Raw genomic sequence first — 22662 nt, 5'->3', positions numbered from 1 at the left:
GAACCTACAGAGAAGCCCAGTGCTGACCTGTTAGAGTTTCCATTATAAGAATTTGCTATGGCCTGATTTTGCCACATCTGAAAATTTTAACTTTCAAGACAAAAATAACACCTGAAGTTGTTCCTTTTAATTTTCTGACATTTTAAGGAAAGGGGAAAATCTAGTCTGTCCCTTCCTAAAAGGAGTCACTTGACTGACTTTTTCAAGAACCTCCCAGCGATAATCAGTTTTTATTCCACAATCCACAGCTGAGTACCTCACTAGCTATAAAGTCTAGGCAAACCCCTAGACCTCTCTGAGCCTCAGTTTTTCTGTCCTTCTGAGGGGAATGATGAAACCTATTTTGGAAAGTTATTGCAAACATTTGCATTAACATCTGAAAAGCTCAGCAGAGGGCAGGTACTTGGTGGAAGTTAGCATTTTATAGAGGAAAATGACACCTAAAGAAACAGCTAGGCTAGCAGGGGTTCCCAGTATGGTCCTTAGCCTGTTAGCAACTAGGCCACACAGCAGGAGGTGAGCTGCTCCCCAAGCTTCAGCTCCACCTCAGATCATCAGGCATTAGATTCTCATAGGAGCACCAGTCCCTGGTGCCAAAAAGGTTGGGGACTGCTAGAAGTCTGACACTAGTTGTCCAAAGGAGACCCACACCCAGGCCTCTGGCTTCTCTGCTCTGGGGCTCTGTACCAGTCAGTGCTGCCCCATGTCTTATATTCTGCTGGTATACACTAGATTGAAGCTCATGCCCCACTTCAGAGGAGGTAGGAAAACCCAAGGGGACTATGGGAAGGCTCCCCTGGACTCCAACGGCACATTCACCAAGCCATCCAATGGCACACACCAGGGGCTGTGCTAAGTGGGCAGAAGGAAGGCCCTGTGAGTGGGGCCTGGTCAGGAATATGGATTTTCCCAGATGCCTTCCCGCCCCTAAGAGAGCAGTACTCACTGTTAATGCCAGCATCACTTCTCTGTAGTTCCGGTTCCCGTTGAGCCGCTTCTTCAGGGCTCGAATGGCATCTTTTGGCCTGGAGAAAAGAACATATTAATATCCTTGCAAATTACACTTTAGGGCACTGTCCTATAGATTCACTCCCATTTGTGTGAACTAGCATATATACAAGGTTATTTGCTGCAGCATGTTCATAAATGTAAAAGGTTAGAAATAAATTAAATGTCCATCAATATGAAATAGGTTAAATTAAATCGTGTTTATCTACACAATGGAATACTGTACAGCTGCAAAAAAGAATGCATTAACATGGAGCAAAATTAAAGACATGGAAATAGAGTCATCCGAAGAGCAGTGCATAAGGTAAGACACTATTCGAATTATAAAAAGACAAATACATACATGGTGCACATGGCAGCATTGGTTAGAGAATCTCTGGAAGGAACTACAAGAAGCTGGTAACTTTGGCTGCCCCTTAGGAGAGCTGAGTGACAGAGAGGAGGGGGAGGTTTTTCACTGGATTATCTATTTGCAGCCTTTTTGAATTTCTGTATCATATGCAGGTATTATTTATCCAAAACAATAACTAACCTACTGGTGCATGGGTACACTGAAAAAACCACAGAGAGGAAGGAAGGGAGAATGGCCAGGTCCTTGCTTAGGCCTGGATATTTAGTTTCTACCCATTTCCATGGAATTGCTTTTTCCCTGAGAAAAATTAAATCTCCTCAAAACTCAAGGAATTGTGTGCTTTTAGGTAATGGTTCTGATGTGAATTCCCAGAGAGAATCTCATAGTATAGGCAGCCACTGGGTTACAAAGGGGCCTTGTTCAAAAGCTTGCTCATCAGCTGATTATTTGGAACTTGGAACACATAAACTTAAATCACTGTTTAGAGCTGGGTTAGGGTCTCCAGCCAGCCCTCTAAGAGTACCTATTAGGTGCAGTCTTTGTGTCTAACATGTTATCTAAGAGCCATCTCTGGCATGAAGCTCCTGCCCCTTAATGTCCCATCACTTGCATGCTACCATTCTGGCTGCAGGCCTACCTTTTGCTCTCACAAGTAGGCGCCAGCCTTCTACAGATTGACATGTCAACATACCTGGGTCTTTCCAAAGTTGAAAGTCGGTAAGTCAGGGACCTCCTATTCCTACAACTCTGAAATATTTATCATCTATTTACCAAATGAAAAAGTCCTTTCAAATGTGTATGAGGAAGTTGAGGGAGGGGGGGTGAACGCTCTGCTAATCAGCCCAGTTTAGACAGAAACACAGCAGTAAGGCAAGGCTTCTAGAAGAAATTTAAAAATACCTGAGACCTATTTCCCATTCCCAACTTGAAACATGGAATTCTTGGCTCTTGAGTCCAAGGACTAATGGGATGAGGCTCCCTGGGGAATGAGTCCCTGCCAAGTGTGTTTGCAGTATGGCTGCAGTTTCCAAACAGGAATGCTGATTTCTGCAAATATGGGACTTGACAAGCTCTTGGCTTTAAGGATTGTTTGTGGACTTGAGCTGATGAAGGTCAGCGGCTGCTGGCCAGTAGCATGGATTGATTTCCTCTCTCTGAAGAGCTCTGCCAAGCCTCAGTTAGCCCTGACCCACAGCTGCCATCCCTCTCAATCTAGTCTCATTCCTCTCCCCTTGAACTTTCATGGCGCAGAAAAATGGGGATGACCTCCAAGGGCTGCAATCACTTATAGCTCACAGAGCATAGCACACTCAGAGCTCTCCTGGTGTGGGGGTGATGGCGGTAGAGGGAAATCAGAGAGTCAGCAGGCTCCTGGGTTGGAGTTAAAATGAAAATTCATCCTCGGGAAGTACCGACTGGGAGTGACTGGGTGAGCACAAAAGCAAGTATTTATCTCTCTCCCTGGGGGAGAAGCTGCAGAGAGGAGGATCAAAAGCATGTCAGAGAAATTGCAAAGTTTCAAGAAGCAGCAGCAGATTACACAGCATGGAGCTGGAAACAAGAAGAAAGGAGAGAAGGAAGAATTGAGTCATGACAGAGCAGGAAAAACTGAGGGAAGGACACATTTGAGGTGCCCTAAACCCTGATAGCTTTCAGAGAGGAGGTCAGGCCCCTTAGGGCAGCCACCAGGGCCTCAGATCTGGCCTCTGGGCCATCCTCAGCCTCCCCAAACTCACCTCAGACCCCAGACTCATACATAAGACCCTTTCTTTTCAGTAATACTGAACTCATCTTGTCCTTCAGCTCCAGAACTGCCACTTCTGAGATTCTCCTCCTTATTCCTCCGTGGAGGACATGGCTGCTCTGCTGACCCGGAACCCCTCCTCCCCTCCTCCCCACTCAGCCTCCCCTCCTCCCACCGCCCCTCAGCTATTACCTCTCTCTATTTCATTTATGCAGTGGTTACTCCTCTGTGCCCTCTCCAGTTTAGAGGCTGGGGCACAGACAAAGCTTCAGTGAGCTGGAAAAGGCCCAGAAATGGTCATGAACACAACCCAAGTCAGTGGATCCACATCAGAGCCTCCCATCAGAACTGGAGAGCACTTACCAAATCTATGTGCCTGTGCCCTAATTAGGTAGGACTGGGTGAGGCCTGGTAAACACTCCTGGGTAGGCTACTCAGCCAGACATTCCTGCCTAATGACCAATGATCCAGGACACAAGGGACTGCCACACAAAGCCTCAGGCTGGAGGTGACCTTGGCCCTGGACTTTAGGGAAAGCCCGGGGAGGGGCCTGTGTGGCACCCAGCCAGACCCAGCCTTCCAGAGGAAGAGCTTTAAATAAATCAAAGAAGTACAGGCAGAAGAACTTCAGTAGATGGAGCTAGGTGCACCTAGGCTTGTACCCTGCATCTGCCCTTCCTAGCTGTGGTGCGAGATGTTTGGCAAGTGACCAAACTACTCTGGGCCTCAGTTTCTTCAACATTAATATAAATTGTCCCTACCTCGCTATTGGAGGTGCGGGGGAGGGGGGGGCTGCTGCATGAGCTGGTGTAATCCAGGGCTCAGGATGGGGGCCTGCCTGGCACATGGCAAGTACTCAGAGAATGGCAGACAGAGTAAGGGCAGTGAACACATAAGATAGATACTACTGGTACCTCTATCTGTTAATGAGGAAACTAAGACACAGCGAGATTAAGTAATTTACACAGGGTTACACAGTAAGTGAATAGAGGATCTAGGATTCCAGCCCAAGCTGGTGGCTCCAGGTTCCATGCCCCTAATTCCATTACACTCCCCTTTCTGTTTCATGCACCTCCAGCCTGGGTGTCTACCTGCCTCCCCTGCCTTCTATCCCCTCTCTTGGCTGATGGAAGACTCCACTTGGGTGCTACCTCCTCCAAGAAGCCTTTGCTGTTGACGGCTCCAAGGCCAATCAACTGCTATTGCTCTAGTCTCTCTCTTGTTAGTTCTATAAACTTCTCTCCCAGAGCACTTGTCGCACTGTGTTACAATCATGGTCACATGCTGGCATTCCTCCTAGGGACTTCATTCATTTATTCACTTATATAACAAATGTTTGTCTAGAGCCAATTATATCCATATTATGCTAGGTGCTAGGGATAAAATGGTGAGTAAAACAGAATTTCTGTCCTCATGGAGTGCAGTCTAGGGGAGTTGGGGGTGAGACAGATACTCTAACAAACATCACACAAATATATAAGTTTAAACTGTGATGAGTATAACACAGAGTATTATGAAATCACATAATGGAGTCGGGGGTGGGGAGAGTAACTTGTCCAAAATAAGGAGGGAGGAGTATCAGAGAAATGAGGTTCAAACTGAGATGCAGTGAATGATAGAATTAGTCAGTGAAAAGGAGAGGTGAAGGGGGAACAGAGGGAACACCAGGCCCAGAGCCCTGAAGCAGGATGAAAGTGGAGGGTACCAACCGTTAGCCAGACTTATGCGGAAAGATTTTGGCAGTCACCTCACAGCACAGACAAGGACAGGAAATCTCTGGGTAGCACTAAGGGGCTGTCACTGAAAAATGCAAGAACAAGAGTATGGGCCATTTCAGGAGGAAAGCGTGTTGAGTATTGTAAAAAGCAGCTGACCTGGCTCCCAGACCTTGGAAGGAGGCCTCGTTCTCTTTGGAATGAGCAGGTCCCACTCCCACACATGTGTATGTATGTATGTCTCTCACATTTGCGGAGAATTGCAAACTGGGTACAGGGATGTGGAAGGTTCAAGAAACTGAAAGATCAGTGGGGCTAAAGGGTGAGGACAAGAGGAAAGGATCCAAAATGGAGCAGTAGAGGGCTAGGTTATCCTGCAGGGTCCATGAAGGATTTTTACCCTGAGAAAAGGCTAATTAGCAAGGGAGTAACATGAGTTCTGAGAGTTTAAGAGACCCTCTGCCTGCAGAGGGATGGGGGCAAAGGTAAATGGACCGCCTCGGGGTACAGACCAACTCTAGAAAATGATGCAGGAAAAATGCTCTTTATAACCTGACCTGAAGCACCTTTCCAGCCTCTGTTCCAGGACCTCCCCGCCAACTTCTTCCTTGCACACCCAGACCAACTGTACCCCTACCACGCTGCCCTTTTTATACCACCCATAGCTACACAGCACACTTCTCCTCTTCCTTCCATCCTTGAGGCTCAGCCCAAAGCCTGACCCTCCAGAAGGCATCCCCACTGCTTCTCCCTCTGAGTCTGAAGCAACTGGCACACGTCTCAGCCACAGCTCATCTGGTTCTGCCCAATGAGTGCCTCAAGAGTGGCCATGGCACACTCACCAGCTGGGCCTTCATCCGGGGTCAATAAATGTGGCTGAGCAACTGGATAAATGAATGAATGAGTGGTGTCTGAGGGGGACATGAATAAGGAGCCCAGCTGGGTCTGCAGGAAGATGACCCAGTGATTATGGCATTAGAAATGTGGAGTTCCCGCTAATTTTGTGATTGTCATCTGTGTGCCAGACACCAAGCTAATCACCTACACTGATATTGCAGAAATATCACGGCCATCTTTCATGGAAGACTCCCAAACACACATCTCTAGCACAGGCCACTGCCCCAAACTCCAGACCCCTTTGTGTCATTACCCTTTCAGTATTACCTGCCGGAGGCTTCACTGGCAGCTCAATCTAAAGATTTTAGCTGAATTGCTGATCTCTGCACCCCTAGCCTGCTCAATCCCTTATTCTTGACTCTTCAGTCATACACACGTTGGCAAATTTCATTAGTTCCTCTTCTAAATATATTCAGAATCTGGCCACTTCTCACTCCCTCCTCTATCATCCTAGTCAAAGCCATCACCATCTCAGACCACGATTATTCTAATAACCTCCTAACTGGTTTCCCTGTTTCTGCCCTTGGCCCACCCCTCGCCTGGCTATTCTGAATATGGTAGCCATTTTAAAGAGTGATCTCTTTAAAATGAACGTAAGACCATGCCCCTTCTCTTTAAAATGAACGTAAGACCATGCCCCTTCTCTTTAAAATGAACGTAAGACCATGCCCCTTCTCTGCTCAGATCCTTCCAGGGATTCCTGTCACTGTGGTGCCCGTGTTATCTGTGTCCCCGACATCTTTGACCTCACCTCCTGGTACCCTCTTCCTCACTCACTCTGCTCTGGCCCCATAGCCTCCTTGCTATTTTTTAAACACCTAAGACATCCTCTGTCCCAAGACTTTGTGCTTGCCGTTTGCTCTGTTGGAAAGTTCTTCCCTGGTATAATCCTTATACCTCACCCCCTTATCTCCTTCACTTCTTTGTTCTATGTCACCTTGTGAGGCCTTCCTTGATTACACCATTTAAAAATGGCTAATTCCCAGCCTCTTCCTCCCAGCTTCATTTCCCTCCACAGTCTTGTCACCAATACAGTCTTGTGTTCTAGTTTTGTTGCTGATAGGTTGCCTCCCCACTCTGGCTGGTTGGCTCCCCAGGGAGAGGAAGTCTATCTATCTTGTTCACTGCTGCGTCCTCAGGACTTAAACTAGGGCCTGGCACAAGGTCATCACTTCAAACATATCTGTTTAATGAAAGCAGGGCCTAACTGAAGGGGCTGGTCCCCAGTTTATATATGACAAAGCTGTGACAGTGTCACGATGTAAGCTTAGGGCTGCCTCAGTCAAGGGTGTTCTCACAGCTCACAGCTCTGGAGATGGTTTAAGATGGCATGGTGACAGTAAATTACATTTTTATAATGTGGACAGGAGGCCAAATACAAACTACCTTGGAAGAAGTATAACTAGAATGTTGTAATGTAGAAGAGGAGGATCTATCATGCAAATCAACAAGAACAGATCCAGCAGCACAAGGATAGGTGAGGGGCAGCCTGTGGGTTAAGTTCATCCACGCTAGAAACACTCAGCTGCTCTATACCTCACGCTTATTTTCTCACTCTCTTCCCCCCTCTGTGGACACTGCAGGCTCTCTCTGACTGCTGGGGCTCTAGTCAAGCAAAGGAGGGAAGAGACAGACTCACATCTGCGAAGGGGAGGCAGTGGTTGAGAAGGAAGGGCGAGACCAATGACCACAGGGGACCAAGTAACCAAGCAACTTCATTTTTACTTGTCATTAAAAGCAGGTTATTAAAAGAGGTCATCACTGCTCTAACTCAGCGCTGCCACTGGGGAAGTAGGGGCAGATTAGATGGCAAGAGAAAAAAATAATTAAGAGTGTCAGTGGATTAAATGCCAAGGCAAACAGACTAAAAACAAAACTAAAAGTATAACATTGATACCCTTAAGCCCCAACAGGCTTTGAGTGACACCCAGAAGCTGACAAGCTTCAAAGGAGGGGATGGAGAGAACACACATACCCTTCCTCCGTCTCATTGATGATGTCACAGATCTCCATGTTCAACGTCCAGTCCTCGCTTTGCAGGGAGCCATCTGTTGCCTTTTCTGTAAAGTTAAGAAACAAAACTGGTTTACATTTCTCCTGGAACGAAGGGGTCCTGGCAGGAAACAAGAAGTGACTAGAACTACTACATTCTCCTCCCTAGCAGATGGGCTAAGCCAACAAAGGAGTTCTGGAAGTGCTGCTTTCACAAGAGAACACCCAGCAAGAGATCTGGGCCTAAAGATCAATGTCATAACACTGTCTGTCCTTCATTTACCAAACTCCAGACTGAAAGGCTCATGATAGGTCTAAGCTATTAAAAATCACCCCAAACAGATTCTGGAGCCAAACTACCTCGGTTTGAATATAGGCTCCACCACATAATAGCTATTTGACCTTGGGCAAATTACTTAACTTCTATGTACCCAATTTTCTTATTTCTAAACTAGTGAAAACAACGGTACCCAACGATACCTATAATTCAGTGGGTTTATATATGTAAAGCCCTTGGAACAGAGCCTGGCACACAGTCAGTACTATTAGGTATTTGCCATTCTAATTATTAAAAATTTACTTCAGTAGTTAAAAACTACATCTCAGATAAGGGAGAGGTAGAGGGATCATCATTTTTTAAGTCACGGCTGGGTATGGTGTTGGAAGCTTCATATACAATATTTTATTTCATCTACAAAATGACTTCCTGACCACTCAGTAGGAAAGGACAGTCTTTTCAACAAATGGTGCTGGGAAAACTGGATATCCACATGAAAAAGAATGAAATTAGACTCAGCATATACCATAGACAAAAATTAACTCAAAATGGATAAAAGATTAAACCTATAAGCTAAAACTCTTAGAAGAAAACGTAAAAGAAAAGCTTCATAACACTGGATTTGGTAATGGATTTCATGGATATGACACTGAATGCATAGGCAACAAAAGAAAAAAATAGATAAATTGGACTACATAAAAATAAAAAACTTTCTGTGCATCAAAGGACACAATCAATAGGGTAAAAAGGCAACCTATGGAATGAGGGAAAATATTTGCAAATCACATATCTGATAAGAAGTTAATATCCAGCATATATAAAGAACTCTTATAACTCAACAATAAAAAAAACCACCCAATTAAAAAATGAGAAGAGGACCAGAACAGATATTTCTCCAAAGAAGATATACAAATGGCCAACAAGCATATGAAAAAAAATGCTCAATATCACTAAAGATTAGGGAAATGCAAATCAAAACCACACATTAAGATACTACCTTACACCCATCAGGATGGCTACTATCAAAAAAACAGAATGTAACAAGTGCTGGCGAGAATGTGGAGAAATTAGAACCCCTGTATGCTGTTGGTGGGAACATAAAATGATGTAGCTGCTATGGAAAGTAGTATGGCAGTTCCTCAAAATTTTAAAAAGAATTACCATATGATTTGGCAACTCCACTTCTGGGTATATACCCAAAAGCATTGAAAGCAAGGTCTCAAAGAGATATTTGTATACCCATATTCATAGCAGCATTATTCACAAAAGCCAAAAGGTGGAAGCAACCAAAGTGTCCATCAATGAATGAAGAGATAAAAAAATGTGTTATATACACACAATGGAATATTATTCAGTCTTAAAAAGGAAGAAATTCTGATACATGCTACAACATGAATGAACCCGGAGGATATTTTGCCAAGTGAAATTAGCTAAACAGAAAAAGACAAACACTGTATGATTCCACTTATATGAGGTACCTAGAACAGTCAAATTCATAGAGATACAAAGTAGAATGGTGGTTGCTGGGGGAGAGCAGAATGGGTGTTGTTGTTTAATGGGTACAGAGTTTCAGTTTTACAAGATGAAAAAATTCTGGAGGCTGGTTACACAGCAATGTGAATTACTTAACACTTAAAAATCATTAAGATGGTAACTTTTATGATTTTAACACAATTTACAATTTTTTTTTAATTAAAAAAAAAAGGGCCTCCTAAGGTCGACATTATTTCTTCCCGCATTTAAAAAGAAAGAAATGAGGTTCTGGAAGGTTGGGTACTTGGCCAGGATCACATAATTGAATTGGTGGTACGGACATTCAATTTCAGGTCTCTCTGGAGCCTAGGAATTTGCCCGATACTGCTCCAGCTGCTAGCAAAGGCAGAGTTTGGATTTGAAGTTGCTATCTTAGATGAATTCTAAACCTGCCCTATCCTAACTATACAATTCATGAGAGGGCTACTCACACTGATACTCAAATAATAAAACAGATGATCTCTGTACATGCTGCAAGTGTCCTTGTTTTACTGGATGTAGCTATGGAGAAGTGACACTTGTTTTTTACATAACATACTAGAACTCACACCCTCAAAGGTTGTACTTACAAGCAGTGACAACATACTCCAACAATATAGCTACTGCTCATGCAACAGCCTTCAGCTTGCATTAAAAAGCCTCATTGTTTTAATTTTTACCAAAAAATACATATCCCCAAGTTTCACTCTTTATTCATCACCTTGGCACCCAAAGACTCTTTAACTCATAGAAGCAAACCCACCCACAAATGGTGATCTGCCTCAGACGAATGCCATGCATGCAGTGGACTGGGCAGGGCACTGGGAAGGCTCCAAGATTTGTGGAACCTTAACCCAGGTCTACAGATGGTGCCAGTCTGGCAGGGACAGAAGCAGTATTTGATGTCTACTTACAAGAGGAGTTAAGTGCATGTGCGGTGAGAGAGAGAAAGGATAAGAAGCCACATCAGAGACAGGCCCCAGAGACACCGTTCCCTTCCCCCACCCACTGTATGCATGTGAAAGAGAGGCCACATCACAAAGCCAGTAAATAGCACTGCTGGGCTTATAGGGTAAATGAGAGCCATGGGGGGTGACGGGGGTGGGGGCAGACAGGGTAGGAAGGGTAAATGTAGGAGTAGGCACCCAGGAAGAATAGCTCGAAGCACCAATCTAGCCTAGAGAAAAAAAGAGGCTACAGGAAGGCTGACAGGGGAGGCAGGGGACAGTATCTAGCAATAGGCAACAGTGTGCTGCCTTCCCCCGAGGGCTTCGTCCAGAGGCAGGTGAGGCCCCAACTGTCTGGGAGGCTGCAGCAAGGTTCCTGAGCAGGTAGGTGTGTAGATGAAATGATCTGTGCCTCCAGTCCCCTCCTCGACTTGCCACAATGTCTCTGAACAGCCCTTTCCCGCTTCAAGGTGTCCACATCCAGATGAGGTGACTCACTTCTAGCGTCACACACAGCAAGGGAGTATCTGCGATCACAAGTTCAGCAGTCTCCTCAGGAGGAGGCCAATCCTAATAAAGCAGCTCTGCCTGCAGGACTTTGGCTTGCTACCCTTCTAAGCCAGCAAGGGGAGAGGCCAGCTGGCCAAAAGGGCCATCCTGCATTTATCTGTCCCAGTCACAGCTAAAGCTGCAGCATAGACTCTCAATGGAAAGAAAGTACTGAGATTGCATTTTGGAAGGTGCCGCGTCCTCTTTCTACCCTACTGCGTGACAAGGTCCGGAGATGGGGACAGAGGCTTCAAGGAATGCATCGTCAAGAATGAGGACGTGGCATGTGTTTAGGGATAATTGGTTTCTTAGAAACGATCCTATTAATAGGGGGAATTTGGGTAGCACAAATTCTAGTAAGTGTAAACGCTGTACAAATGGATTTCCTCAAAATTGGCTCTGAGGAAAACATAGTAAATTCCCCGCGTATGGAATCAGCTCTAGTCACCCTGATGTGTCCAGAATGCGTAAACCCTTTATTTGAACAATTATTAAGGGAAATTTCTTTTGACGCGTCTCTTAAAGATGTTATGAATAAAGTATAACAAGCTGAATTACTAGAACCAGTTTATACTCCTGTTCCCATGCAGTTCGTAGAAAAATTAGTAAAGGATAAGAAATTTACTCATAAGCCTGGGCCTACTATGGAAGGGCCTCCTTTTGTGGCCTAGTGGATAAATAGAAAACTCTGGTATCCACCTAGCGGGGCTAATAGTATGAAAAGATTGCCTGATCTTCCTTTGCCTTATACAGGAGCTTATAATAAAGATAGCATACGTATAGTGAATAAAGATGGAATTCATGTGCCTTATAGTAGTTTAAGTTTCATAGAAAGGCTGGCTAGGTCAGGACCTCCTTAGTGCTTAAAAAACAAAGGAACAGAAACTTAGCTTATGAAAGCAGCTTTGTAAAACTGATTTTTATAAATATTTTCCTCAATACTGCACCAAGGAAACTTTTGAACAGCTATGAGAAAGGTTCAGCTTGAACTTTAGATATAGCATAAATCAAATAGCATTTAAAAGATTTCTTCAGGCAGAAAGAAGAACAATGTCTGCCCACAAGCCAATGCTTGCTGTTATGAATACATCTATCTATCACCTTTACTTAAATCAAACTGTATCTTACGTAATAGATATAAGAATTAAAAGTTTAGATTGTTCCTTCAGGTAGTTCTGTTCTAATGATTGAGAGAAAAATGTACTAGTTAATCATGAACATTAATAATAATATACTCTATAAGATTTTTCTGCTTCGCCTAACCACAGAAATTTAACTCCCTGCTACCTTAACTACAAAGTATAATCAAATGCCAAAATAAAAAGTATAAAAGTTGTACTCAAATCACAATAAAACAGAACAGTGTCACACCGCCTCTGAGTTGTGTAGTCGACTGTCTCCCGCGCCGACGCCTTGCCCACCTTCGGGGCCCCCTGGATCCTGTCGTGGCTGGACCGCGGCAGGTAGGGCCACAAGGGACACTGTCTTGGGAGGCTTAATAGAGGAAATATTAAATCAATGAAACCTCATTTCTAAGTTCAGTTTAGCAGCAGAATCCATTAACCTTATATTCACCCTCTTCCTTCCTCTAAGAATACCAGGAAGAGGTTCAAAGGCATGATAACTTATCTCCGGGTCAGCGCATTCTATTCAATTATTGGGATTCTGAGTTTTCAAGCTACAAGATATATACTTGTTTTGATTATAAAGAACCAACCCCAAAAGAATGCTTCTTTCCTTTCATTCTTCTGGAAATGCCACACAAACACAACTGTGGATATTTGGCTCTGCTAAAACAGATGAGGGAAGTAAGACCGACGAAGGAGTTCAAACCAGTTCTTATTTTTCTCTCCTCATAAAACAATTCCCAGCAATGGGAACAAAGTTGTATCTGATTGCTCCTGGAACTGCAGCCACTCAGTAAGGGCTCCCTCACTTGGTCCTGTCCCCAGGCCAGAGGAAACAAACTTTAATCTCATTTCTTTGGTCATGTAATTGTCAAAACCTAAAATAAATCCTGGTGCAACGGCAGAAACACAATATTCCAGGGAGCAATGAGGCAAGTCGTTCCTACCAACCAGCTCTTGGGATGGATAAAGGTTAAAACACCAGTGACCCTGGTTGCAAAGGGCTGAACTCTCAGAGGTCTTGGTGATATGCTGTTGGTCAGGGGTAGAACAGGAATGGGCAGGGCTGAGCAGAGCTCAGCAGAGCAGGGCTGCAAAGGGCTGGGTAGGGCTGAGCAGGGTAGAGCAAAGCTGGGCAGAGGGAGACACGATTCCCATTAAACATTCAGTGCAAGAGAGTATGTCATCTTGATGCTGTTGCCATGACATTTTCTCCACTTAGAATAGTTGCCTCCAGCCTGGTGTAGGATGAGGGCCAGGATGCCCTGAAGCCTCATCCCTGACAGTAGTGATAGTGCTCTCTCCGGTATGGTTTTTCTGCACCCCCTCCCCTCGCCTGCTCCCAGTCTGAAATCCTAGGCAGTCCTGATGGGAGGAGCTTTACAACCCCATGGCTTGGTTTCTTGGCTGCTGCTTTTTACACTTTGATGTTAAATATAGTGACTTCAGAAGCAGCCAGCACCAGAAGGCAAAAGAGGGCTGATTTTAGCATTTTGCATTCAGTAACATCCCTTTCGTGAGAATGGAGACAAGGTAGCCAAATTATCTACCTCTCCAGCCATCAAAGCTGTGGGTAGGAGCCCAGAGGTGCTGGCACAAAGCAATGGCATTCAGGGTTACTTTGTGCCAGATGTGGAGAAAAAAGAAAAAAGGGTTTGGATGGGCAGGAAGCTCATCTGATATCATGCGCCAATAATGTGAGATGAACCTTCTGGATTACTATATGCTAGTGAGGCAGGTTCTCATCTATCCATCAGGTGGAAAGAAAAATCAACCCCAACATTCTACACAAAACCATTATTGCCTATTGCTTCAGATTCCTAACATGCTTCAAGACTGTTAATTGCAGCTGCTTCTCTTCCACTGTGGAGACAAGAGAATGAATTCCAAATACACATCCCTACTTTATAGGATGTCCTTTCCTATGACAGCAGTCCCTACTCCTCCCTCACTCCTCTTAAAGGGAAGAAAACAGGCCCAGAAGAAGGTACACAAAACACAATCTGACCAGCCTACAGCGTAGTGAGGCAGCTTTCCCTGTAACTTTAAGGTGAAATAAAACCCCATGGTCCCCATGACATTTACTCATGGGTCTGAGGTGAGATGTGCCATGCATTATCCCTGGAGCTGAAGAGAGTGAGATGGTTAAGACCCTGACTTAAGAGGTCAGTATAACTGGAGAGGCAGATAGGCAGTTGGTCATGATACAGTCTAGCCTGATCTAGAAGAGAGGAGAACAATGGCTTTGATACCTGTGCCCTGGTGCCGAGTAGCTGGGAGGAAATTAATGGCAACTCCCACACACACTTTGTGACATGCCTCTGTAAGCAGAGCACACAGGACAACAGGAGAAGCCAGAATGAACCAGCCAGAGACTGTGTGAAGTTCCAGAGAAATCTACTAAGCTTCTGCCCCTCACTCCCAGCTGGAGAGTATTGGAGGAAGGCATGATATAGAGCAGTGGTTCTCAACCTTGACTGCAAGTTAGAATCACCAGAAAGCCTTTAAAAAATATCCTTCCCTGGATCCCACCTCATACCTTCCAATCAGAACCTCTGGGGCACAAAGCCCAGGTACTGAGAGGCTCTACAAGCTCCCCAGGTGGTTTAACATGCAGCAGGGACTGAGAACCCTAACTTAGGGGAAGGAATGCCCACACAGTCATCCAAAAGACACAAATGAACTACATGGCTACCAAGTGCTGGACACTGGGGACAGAGTAGAAGGCAAGACAGACCTAGTTCCAGCCCTCAAGGAGCTCACGGCCAAGAGGAGGATAGGGAGATCAAATGACCCTGGTTCTAGTTCTGGCTCTGCCACTGACAATCCCAAGCTCTTGAATTATTTATCCCCTTTTCTTTTTGGGCCGTAGGTTTCCTGTCAAATGAGGTAACAGCCCAAACAATGTCTAATACCAACCTGTCCCCCCATACTCATACTTCCCCACTATACTCTGATAGAATGTTGGCCTATGTATACTTTTTTTTTTTTTTTTTTGGTGATTCTGTGGTAAAATATACATAAAATTTACCATTTTAAGGTAAACGTCCAACTTCATTCTTTTGCATGTGGATATGCAGCTTTCCCAGAACCATTTGTTGAAAAGACTATCCTTTTCTGCTTGAATGGTCTTGGCATCCTTCTTAAAAATCAATTGACCATATACAGGAGAGTTTGTTTCCAAGCTCTTTATTCCATTCCATTAGTTTATATGTCTGTCCTTATGCCAATACCACACTATTTTGATTACTGTAAGTTTTGAAATCAGGAAGTGTGAGTCCTCCAACTTTGTCCTTTTTCAAGGTTGTTTTGGCTATTTGGAGTCTCTTGAGATTCCATGTGAATTTTAGAATGGCTTTTTCTATTTCTGCAAAAAAACGTTGGTGGGACTTGGATTGGGATTGCATTGAATCTATAAATCACTGTGAGTAGTATTGTCATCTTAAAAATAATAAGCCTTCCAATCCAAAAATATGGGATGTCTTTCCATTTATTTATGTCTTCTTTAATTTCTTTCAGCAATGTGTTGTAGCTTTCGGTATATAAGTCTTTTACCTCCTTGGTTAATTCCTAGGGATTTTATTCTTTTAGATGCTATTGGAATTGTTTTCTTAATTTCCTTTTTGGATTGTTCATTGTTAGTTTATACAAACACAGCTGATTTTTGAGTGTTGATTTTGTATCTTGCAATTTTGCTGGATTTATTAGTTCTAACAGTTTTTTTTTCCCCCATAAAATGTTTAGGGTTTTCTACATATAAGGTCATGTCACCAACAAACAAAGATAATTTTACTCCTTCCTTTCCCATTTGGATGCCATTTCTTTCTTTTTCCTCCTTAATTGCTCTGGCTAGAACTTCCAATACCGTGTTGAATAGAAGTGATGAAAGTAGGTATCCCTAGGCTTACGTATACTTTTACAAAACCTCATCATACACTGTGAAAGTAAACAAAGCTGAAGAAAAGATGTATCTGAGTCCTTATTCTACAGAAAAATAGGTTATCTGATGGAAGGTGAAAGCGGGAACCGTGTCAGGATCTGGAAGACTCTGCAGGCCAAGGGGCCTGTCTCTCTGTTTCTAGACCTGAGGAAATAACCTCAGACTTCTTTCTGGTTGGAAAGCCTTCACTCCAGCCTACCTGCCCATGCTTAGTTCCAATCCTATCTCTTCTCCAGAGCCTCCTTTGATACCATCCCTAAGTGATGCCTTCTGATAGGCATCGGTACCTGAAAGTATAGTCCATGCTAGGACTAAGCTTGTTCTGAGAGGTTCTTCCAACCTTTTTGGCTTAATGAGCCATGAGTATATTCCATATCTAAACTTGAAGCTGCATGAAGGCAGGACATCTTCATTTCCTCAGAAGTGCCCAACCTTATGCTGACAAGAGCTCTTTTAGAAGTGAAATGATGAGTGTAAGCCCTCTGAAGCCCCTGGGTAACAGGCATTGGGCAGTCTGGTGAGATCAGAAACGGGTTCCTAGCTGTCTCTGCATTTTCCTTTTGGACTCAGAAGCCGGAGAAATGGGCATCACAGTGGAAAGTATGAGCAGGGGGGTTTGAACTCAGACTTTGGTTGGTCCTAGTTCTGCCAATTATTGTATGACCCCAGGCCAGTAACTTGACCTCTCTAAGCCTTTCTGTCATCTGTAAAATGCACTAATAATAGCACTTTTCTTACACACAGTTGTGAGAGTAAATTCAATAACACACATAAAGCACTTGACAAAGCCACTAACACAGAGTAACATTGCTTCACAGGCCATAATCATCACTATTAGTTTTATTATTACTACAGCTTTTCTGAAAAGGGTTCTGCCAGCACTCCCCTCAGCTCCCGCCTTAAGCATTCCTGTGTCACCACTGCCACCTACAGGTAAATAGCCACCCATGAGCTATGCCCAGCAGATTCAATGCCCTCGGATCTTGCAAATACCTCCAGCTTTTCTGATTTCTGGGTTTCTGAGCCAGAGAGCTCCATGCTCAGAAGCACAGGGGCTTCCATTCTGGAATGAAGCCCCCAAAGGAGTTGGCCTACCTGCAAGATGAAGAAACAGCCACAGCACAATTTCTTGAGGAATATAAATGTCAAAAAGCCAACATCTCAGAGACCATCTAGTAAGAAGATTCCCCATAAGTTACTCAAAACAGATGTCACATTTCCTGGACCTCTGGAAATAAGGCGTGTGGGGGGAGAAGGGAATAACATAGTGTTGCTGCTCACTCTCCACTGGCAGCTTCTTGACCTCCCCTCTTTTTAATTTTCTATTTTCTTTAAAGACCAACAAACTCACAAAATCACTACTTAACTTATTCTCTGGTCTGGAGCACTCAGTTCCACAGGGCAGTTCTGTGTGAGCCACAATTCCACCCAGCCAAATTAGGACACCACATCCTCCCACTCCCCAAACAAAGAAGCCCTTCAGGACAGCCAAACAACAGAGAAAATAGAAGCTTGTTAGCCACACAGGCCCGAGGCTGCTGATCCAAGTCCTTTTTTAACTGGAATTCCCTTGAGGGGAATCCACGAATTTAAAATGCATTTGGGGTGTGTTCTCTACAAGCAGAGCCACTTGTTTGATGTATTCCCATTTTTGTACTTAATGGAATATTTTATGTGTGGAGTAAATAAGTATGTGAGAGAGGAGTTGGGGAGAGACACAGATTTAGGGCTGGGATGACAATGGGCACCTGGAGGAGGAGGGGCCCCTGCATGAGCCAGGCCCAGGCCAGGAGAATGGTGCCAGTGGGTTGTCCCAACCCAGCGGTTGCTCTCTAACAGCCAGGTAGGTGGGCCAGTTGACTGGGAAGATAAAAGGTCCCCTGGGAGCTCATGCTCAGGTTAGAGCTGCATTAAAGCAAAGTGGTTATGCTGCCAATTTTCTTCTTTCCCCAGAGTGCCTCTTTGGAGGCTGTTCACCTTGCTCATGTGCACTCTGAGAGAAGAGATGAGGTGTGTCTACAAATTTAACTGTGCACTGCCCTAGCACCAGCCCTTGTTCCAGCAGCTCCTGATTACAGAGACATACATACTCAGAGGAGACTTGAATGCCAGTGCTTGGGGTGGGGAAACAGGAAAGGCCATCCAAAGGCTTCTCAGTTCAGTTTAAAACTTTAACTGAGACGCCGCCCCTGCCAGGCATTGTGCTAGGGTGGAACAGAAAAATAAGCAAAACGGAGCTCTGCCCTTAAGGAGGTCCCAGGCAGGAGAACTGCAAACAAGCAGCTAGTACACAATGTGATGAGTGTTATAGTAGGAGTGTACGGTGTAAAAAAAAAAAAAAAAGACTCAAGGGCCAACAGATGACAGAGGAATAGTTAATCATGCTGAAGAGAGGGAGGGGAAGGGTTTATAAAAGCTAAGGAAGGACCCGGTAAAATGGAAGAGCAGCAATTTGGAGGAGGAGGAGAGGAGCCTCACAGGCAGTAGGAACTGGCTAAGCAGAGATCTGAGGGCCTGCCAGGGCTGAGATGGAAATGCTAGGGTATGGTGAAGGGAAGCAGTGAGAGGAGGCCAGCTGGGGAGAGTCCTTTCATTTTCTGTAAGGAGTCGGGTTTTCTGCAGGAGCCAATGGAAGGGGCTTTCCAACAGGAGTGACAACAGTATTTATGTTTGAGACAGATCACTCTGGCAACAGCGTGAGGGCTGTACTGGAGTGCAGAGACGACAAGCAGGAAGCAGGGGCAGGTTATCAAAGGTGCTCAGTGAAAAAGGGAGACAGGACAGCACTTGGTCAAGGGCATGGTTTTGAATTTGATGCACTAGGGGTCAGTCCTAGGTCATTTGACCCTGGGCAGATTTCTTAACCTCTGAATTTCAGTTTAGTCATCTATAAAATAGGCAAAATAGTCATATCTCCTCAACAAAATGGTTAAAAAGATAAAATGAATTAGTGCTATAAAGCACAAAACAGGAAATCTGGCACATGGTGAGTGTGCAATAAATATGAACTACAATTCTTGACACATGCATATGTGGACTGGGCCTCCAGAAAGACTGAATTCACGTGGGGAAGGCAAAAGGGAAGATGACTGTCTCCAAGGCTTTTACAACAGCCTTCAGACAGAGAATGCAGAGGCTACCCTAAGTCCCTCCTAGAGTGTGGGCAGACGAGACCATCACCGGGCTGTTTATCAGGCACCAATCAGCCTACCAGACCAGCCAGGGATCACAGGCATCACCATGAACCAGTCTAAAAAAGAAGGTCTCCTTTCTGCCTCAAAGAGCAATTATAAAATTCCAAGCCTGGAGAAAACATTCCAAAAGTTCCCCAGGGCTCATACCTGCTGTGCTCAGCAAAGCCAGAATGCTTTGACTAACTCCTGCCAAGATCTGTCTTTCAGAACTAGGTAAAGAGAAACACTCTCCTTGCCACCATCATAGCCTTTGTAGTATTCAAAGGCATTTGTGGGGAGCAGTCAAAAGCAGCCCATCAGAGTAAGACTCAAATATTAGCTGGTTTTCCCATCCAGAGGCCAAGTCTTAGAAAGAATAGCAAATAATAATAAAAAACACCCACGTTAAAACAACGAAGTTAAATTCTTATTCTTAATACTTAAAAAAATAATAATAATACCCACTGCTGGGAGGGTTACAGTGAAACCAGAACATTGCATTATTGAAGGTAGCATACATTAAGAACCCTTTGAAAAAACAACTTGGGCAATAGATATCAAATGTCATGCCATAAAAGGTTCTTATCCTTTAACTTAATAATTTCTTTGGAACTCAGCTTAAAAAATTCTTGCTAAGAAAAAAATTACCCAACCCGGCAATTCCATTCACAGGTATACATACCCAAGAGACATGAAAACATATGTCCACACAAAAACTTGTACACGAATGCTTGTAGCAGCATTATTCTAATAGCGAAAAAGTTGAAACAACCAAATGTCCATCAACTAATGAATAGATAAACAAAATATGGTACATCCATACAATGGAATAGTATTTGGCAATAAAAAGGAGTGAAATTCTGACACATGTGGCAACATGGATGAACTTTGAAAACATATGCCAAGTGAAACCAGCCAAACACAAAAGGACAAGTACTGTATGACTGTACTTATGCTAGGTATACAAAGTAGTCAGATTCATAGTGACAGAAAGTAGAAGGGTCTTGACAGGGGCTGGGGGAAGAGAATTGGGAATTAGTGTTGAATGGGTGAGGAATTTCAGTTTGGGAAGACGAAAAAGTTCCAGAGGTGGATAGTGGTGATGGTTGTACAACTTTTGGATGTACTTAATGCCACTGAACTATACACTTAAAAATAGCTAAAATGGTAATTTTTGTTATGTATATTTTATCACAATATTTTAAATGGGAAAAAAAGATCACAGGTTTATGATTCTATTGATAGAAAATGTCCAGATTAGACAAATCTATAGAGACAAAGTAGATTAGTGGTTGCCTAGGGTCAGGTGATTGCTAATGAGTATGGGGTGATAAAAATGTTCTAAAATTGACTGTAGTGATGGTTGCATAACTCCGTGAATATACTACACTTTAAATGGACGAATTACATCTCGATAAAGCTATTTAAAAAAGGGGAAAAACTATATACATGTTCAATATAGTATTATTTAAAATTCTTAAAACTTCTCAAATATGAAATAGAAAAGCGATGCCTAAGTAAATTATGGTATAGATATCAACTCAACTGAATATTATATAGCCATTATAAATTATCATTATTAAAACATATAGAAACATTTTGTAATGATGTAAAAACAAACAAGACCTAAAACTGTCTTTTTTTTAAAAAAAAAAGGATGCATATGGATAATACCTGGAAGAGAAATATAAAAAAGTGAAAATAATCAATGTGTCGAAGTATTTGTTTTAGAGGCAAATCCTTAAAAATTTGTTATTGTTTTATTAAGAAGGAAAGGGTATATTATATTATAAAAACCAGGAATAAAATAGAAAACTCAAAATCAAAGCTAAAATCCAGTTATTTAATTCTTTCATCAAAAATAGCTAGGCATAGGCCATAAGGCTGTACTGAACATAAGCAAACCTTTTGACTATAAAGACTATTTTCCATAAGGATGAAAGCCTTCTAACCCCAATATCTTTGAAAATGCATTTTTATCCTAACCAGGCTTTACTATTAACTCCTCCTTGTCCTGGTGTGGGTTACACCCATGATTTGTTTTTTTGCCACCTGATAGAGTAGCCAGCTAATCAAAGAGGACTAAACTGAGAGCCAGTCCAGGCTGCCGCAGGGGGAGATGCAGATGTAATATACATATGTGATTTGCATTCCAAAGCCACAAACAACAGAGTTGTGAATCATCTGGGAATTTACTCCTATCCATCAACAGAAAGATTAGGAATATCAACAGCAAGAGCAAACAGGGAGATTACATTTAAATGCAACCATATTTAAATAGGAAAAAGAGACCCAACACAAGCATATATTTCTACTTGTACAATATTTGGAGCTAATAGACTTATCATACGCAGGTTGTATAACTTATTAATGACAATGTGACTTTAAACAGTAGTTCTAGCTGGGCCACCTTGAACAATACCAAACAAAACTTGCCAAGGTAAACATGCAAATAAGATTATTAAAATCCAGTGGGAATGCACATTTTCCTAGCATCTTGGTATTTTTACTGTAGAAAAACCATAGTTTCTATCCAGCTTCTTCAGCACTGAAGAAACAGCATCATGATACTTCATTCTTCAATGAAGTGGAATCAAAAGGGAGGAGTGTGATATTTTCCATATGTTGCACCAAGTCAAACAGTGTGTGGATATACTGGCACAGCCAGGTTTACCCAAGGAAATCTGAGTAATGAGTGGACAGTATCCACTACCTCCTGCAGCATAAACCACAGAGGGCAAGTAGCAGAGGCCCAAGATAGAGTCCTCCCTCTCTCCTTCCCTCTCTGAGGCCAGGACCTGCAGGTAGAGCACCCTTCTCTGTAAAGAATTCCCAACCTAGGGATGATGTGCTAATGAAACCATCCCTAGAGAACACAATGGTACAAACAACCAGCCTCCTGAGGATGGCCACAGAAAACACTGGAAATCTTAAACTTTAGTTAGATGACTAGATATTTTATCATATTAAGAATTACAATTAATTTTTTAGATGTGATAATGAAGCTGTGGTTATACTTTTTAAAGGATTCCTTATCCTTTAGAAATACACACTTGGATATTTATAGATGAAATTATATGATGTCTGGGGTTTATTAAAAAATAAACTAGGATAGAAGTGCATGGCACCGTAGATGAACTAAAGCTGCCATGAGTTTGGATAATTGTTGAAACTTGCTGATAAAAAATGAGAGTTCATCACAGCAATCTTTCTCCTTTTGATTATGTTTGATATTTTCCATAATAAAAAGAAAAAAGGCATTCAGTAGGAAAGGAGTAAAACCATTCATAACTTTGACCCGGTAGTATGCTCCTAAGGAAATAAGTTAGGTGGAAGGGGAGAGCAAAGATGTGTATTTGGGAAAAATTCTGTTGAGCCCAACAAATGAGAGGATGGCTAAGCAACCAGGGCTCATTGATGGCAAAAAAA

At 43.2% G+C, this 22662-nt stretch overlaps 1 protein-coding gene across 8 annotated transcripts in view; it reads right to left on the bottom strand.

Annotated features, from left to right (window-relative positions):
* TOM1L2 (target of myb1 like 2 membrane trafficking protein) overlaps positions 1-22662 on the bottom strand; it is a 125711-nt gene that overhangs the window by 51770 nt on the left and 51279 nt on the right. For all 8 annotated transcript variants that reach the window (XR_005649573.1, XM_039847558.1, XM_039847553.1 and 5 more), the window contains exons 2-3: positions 7692-7776; positions 947-1025 (exon numbers count right to left, since the gene is read on the bottom strand). Coding sequence is in view for 7 of the 8 variants with exons in the window: in XM_039847558.1 (XP_039703492.1) it covers positions 947-1025; positions 7692-7776 (164 nt within the window). In the remaining variant the exon portion in view is untranslated. The remainder of the gene's footprint in view (positions 1-946; positions 1026-7691; positions 7777-22662) is intronic.

The sequence above is a fragment of the Pteropus medius genome, unplaced genomic scaffold (assembly GCF_902729225.1).
Source record: "Pteropus medius unplaced genomic scaffold, Ma_sr-lr_union100, whole genome shotgun sequence".
Taxonomy (NCBI): domain Eukaryota; kingdom Metazoa; phylum Chordata; class Mammalia; order Chiroptera; family Pteropodidae; genus Pteropus; species Pteropus medius.
Note: the sequence above shows the minus strand (reverse complement) of the source record. Positions and strands in the feature narration are given on the sequence as shown.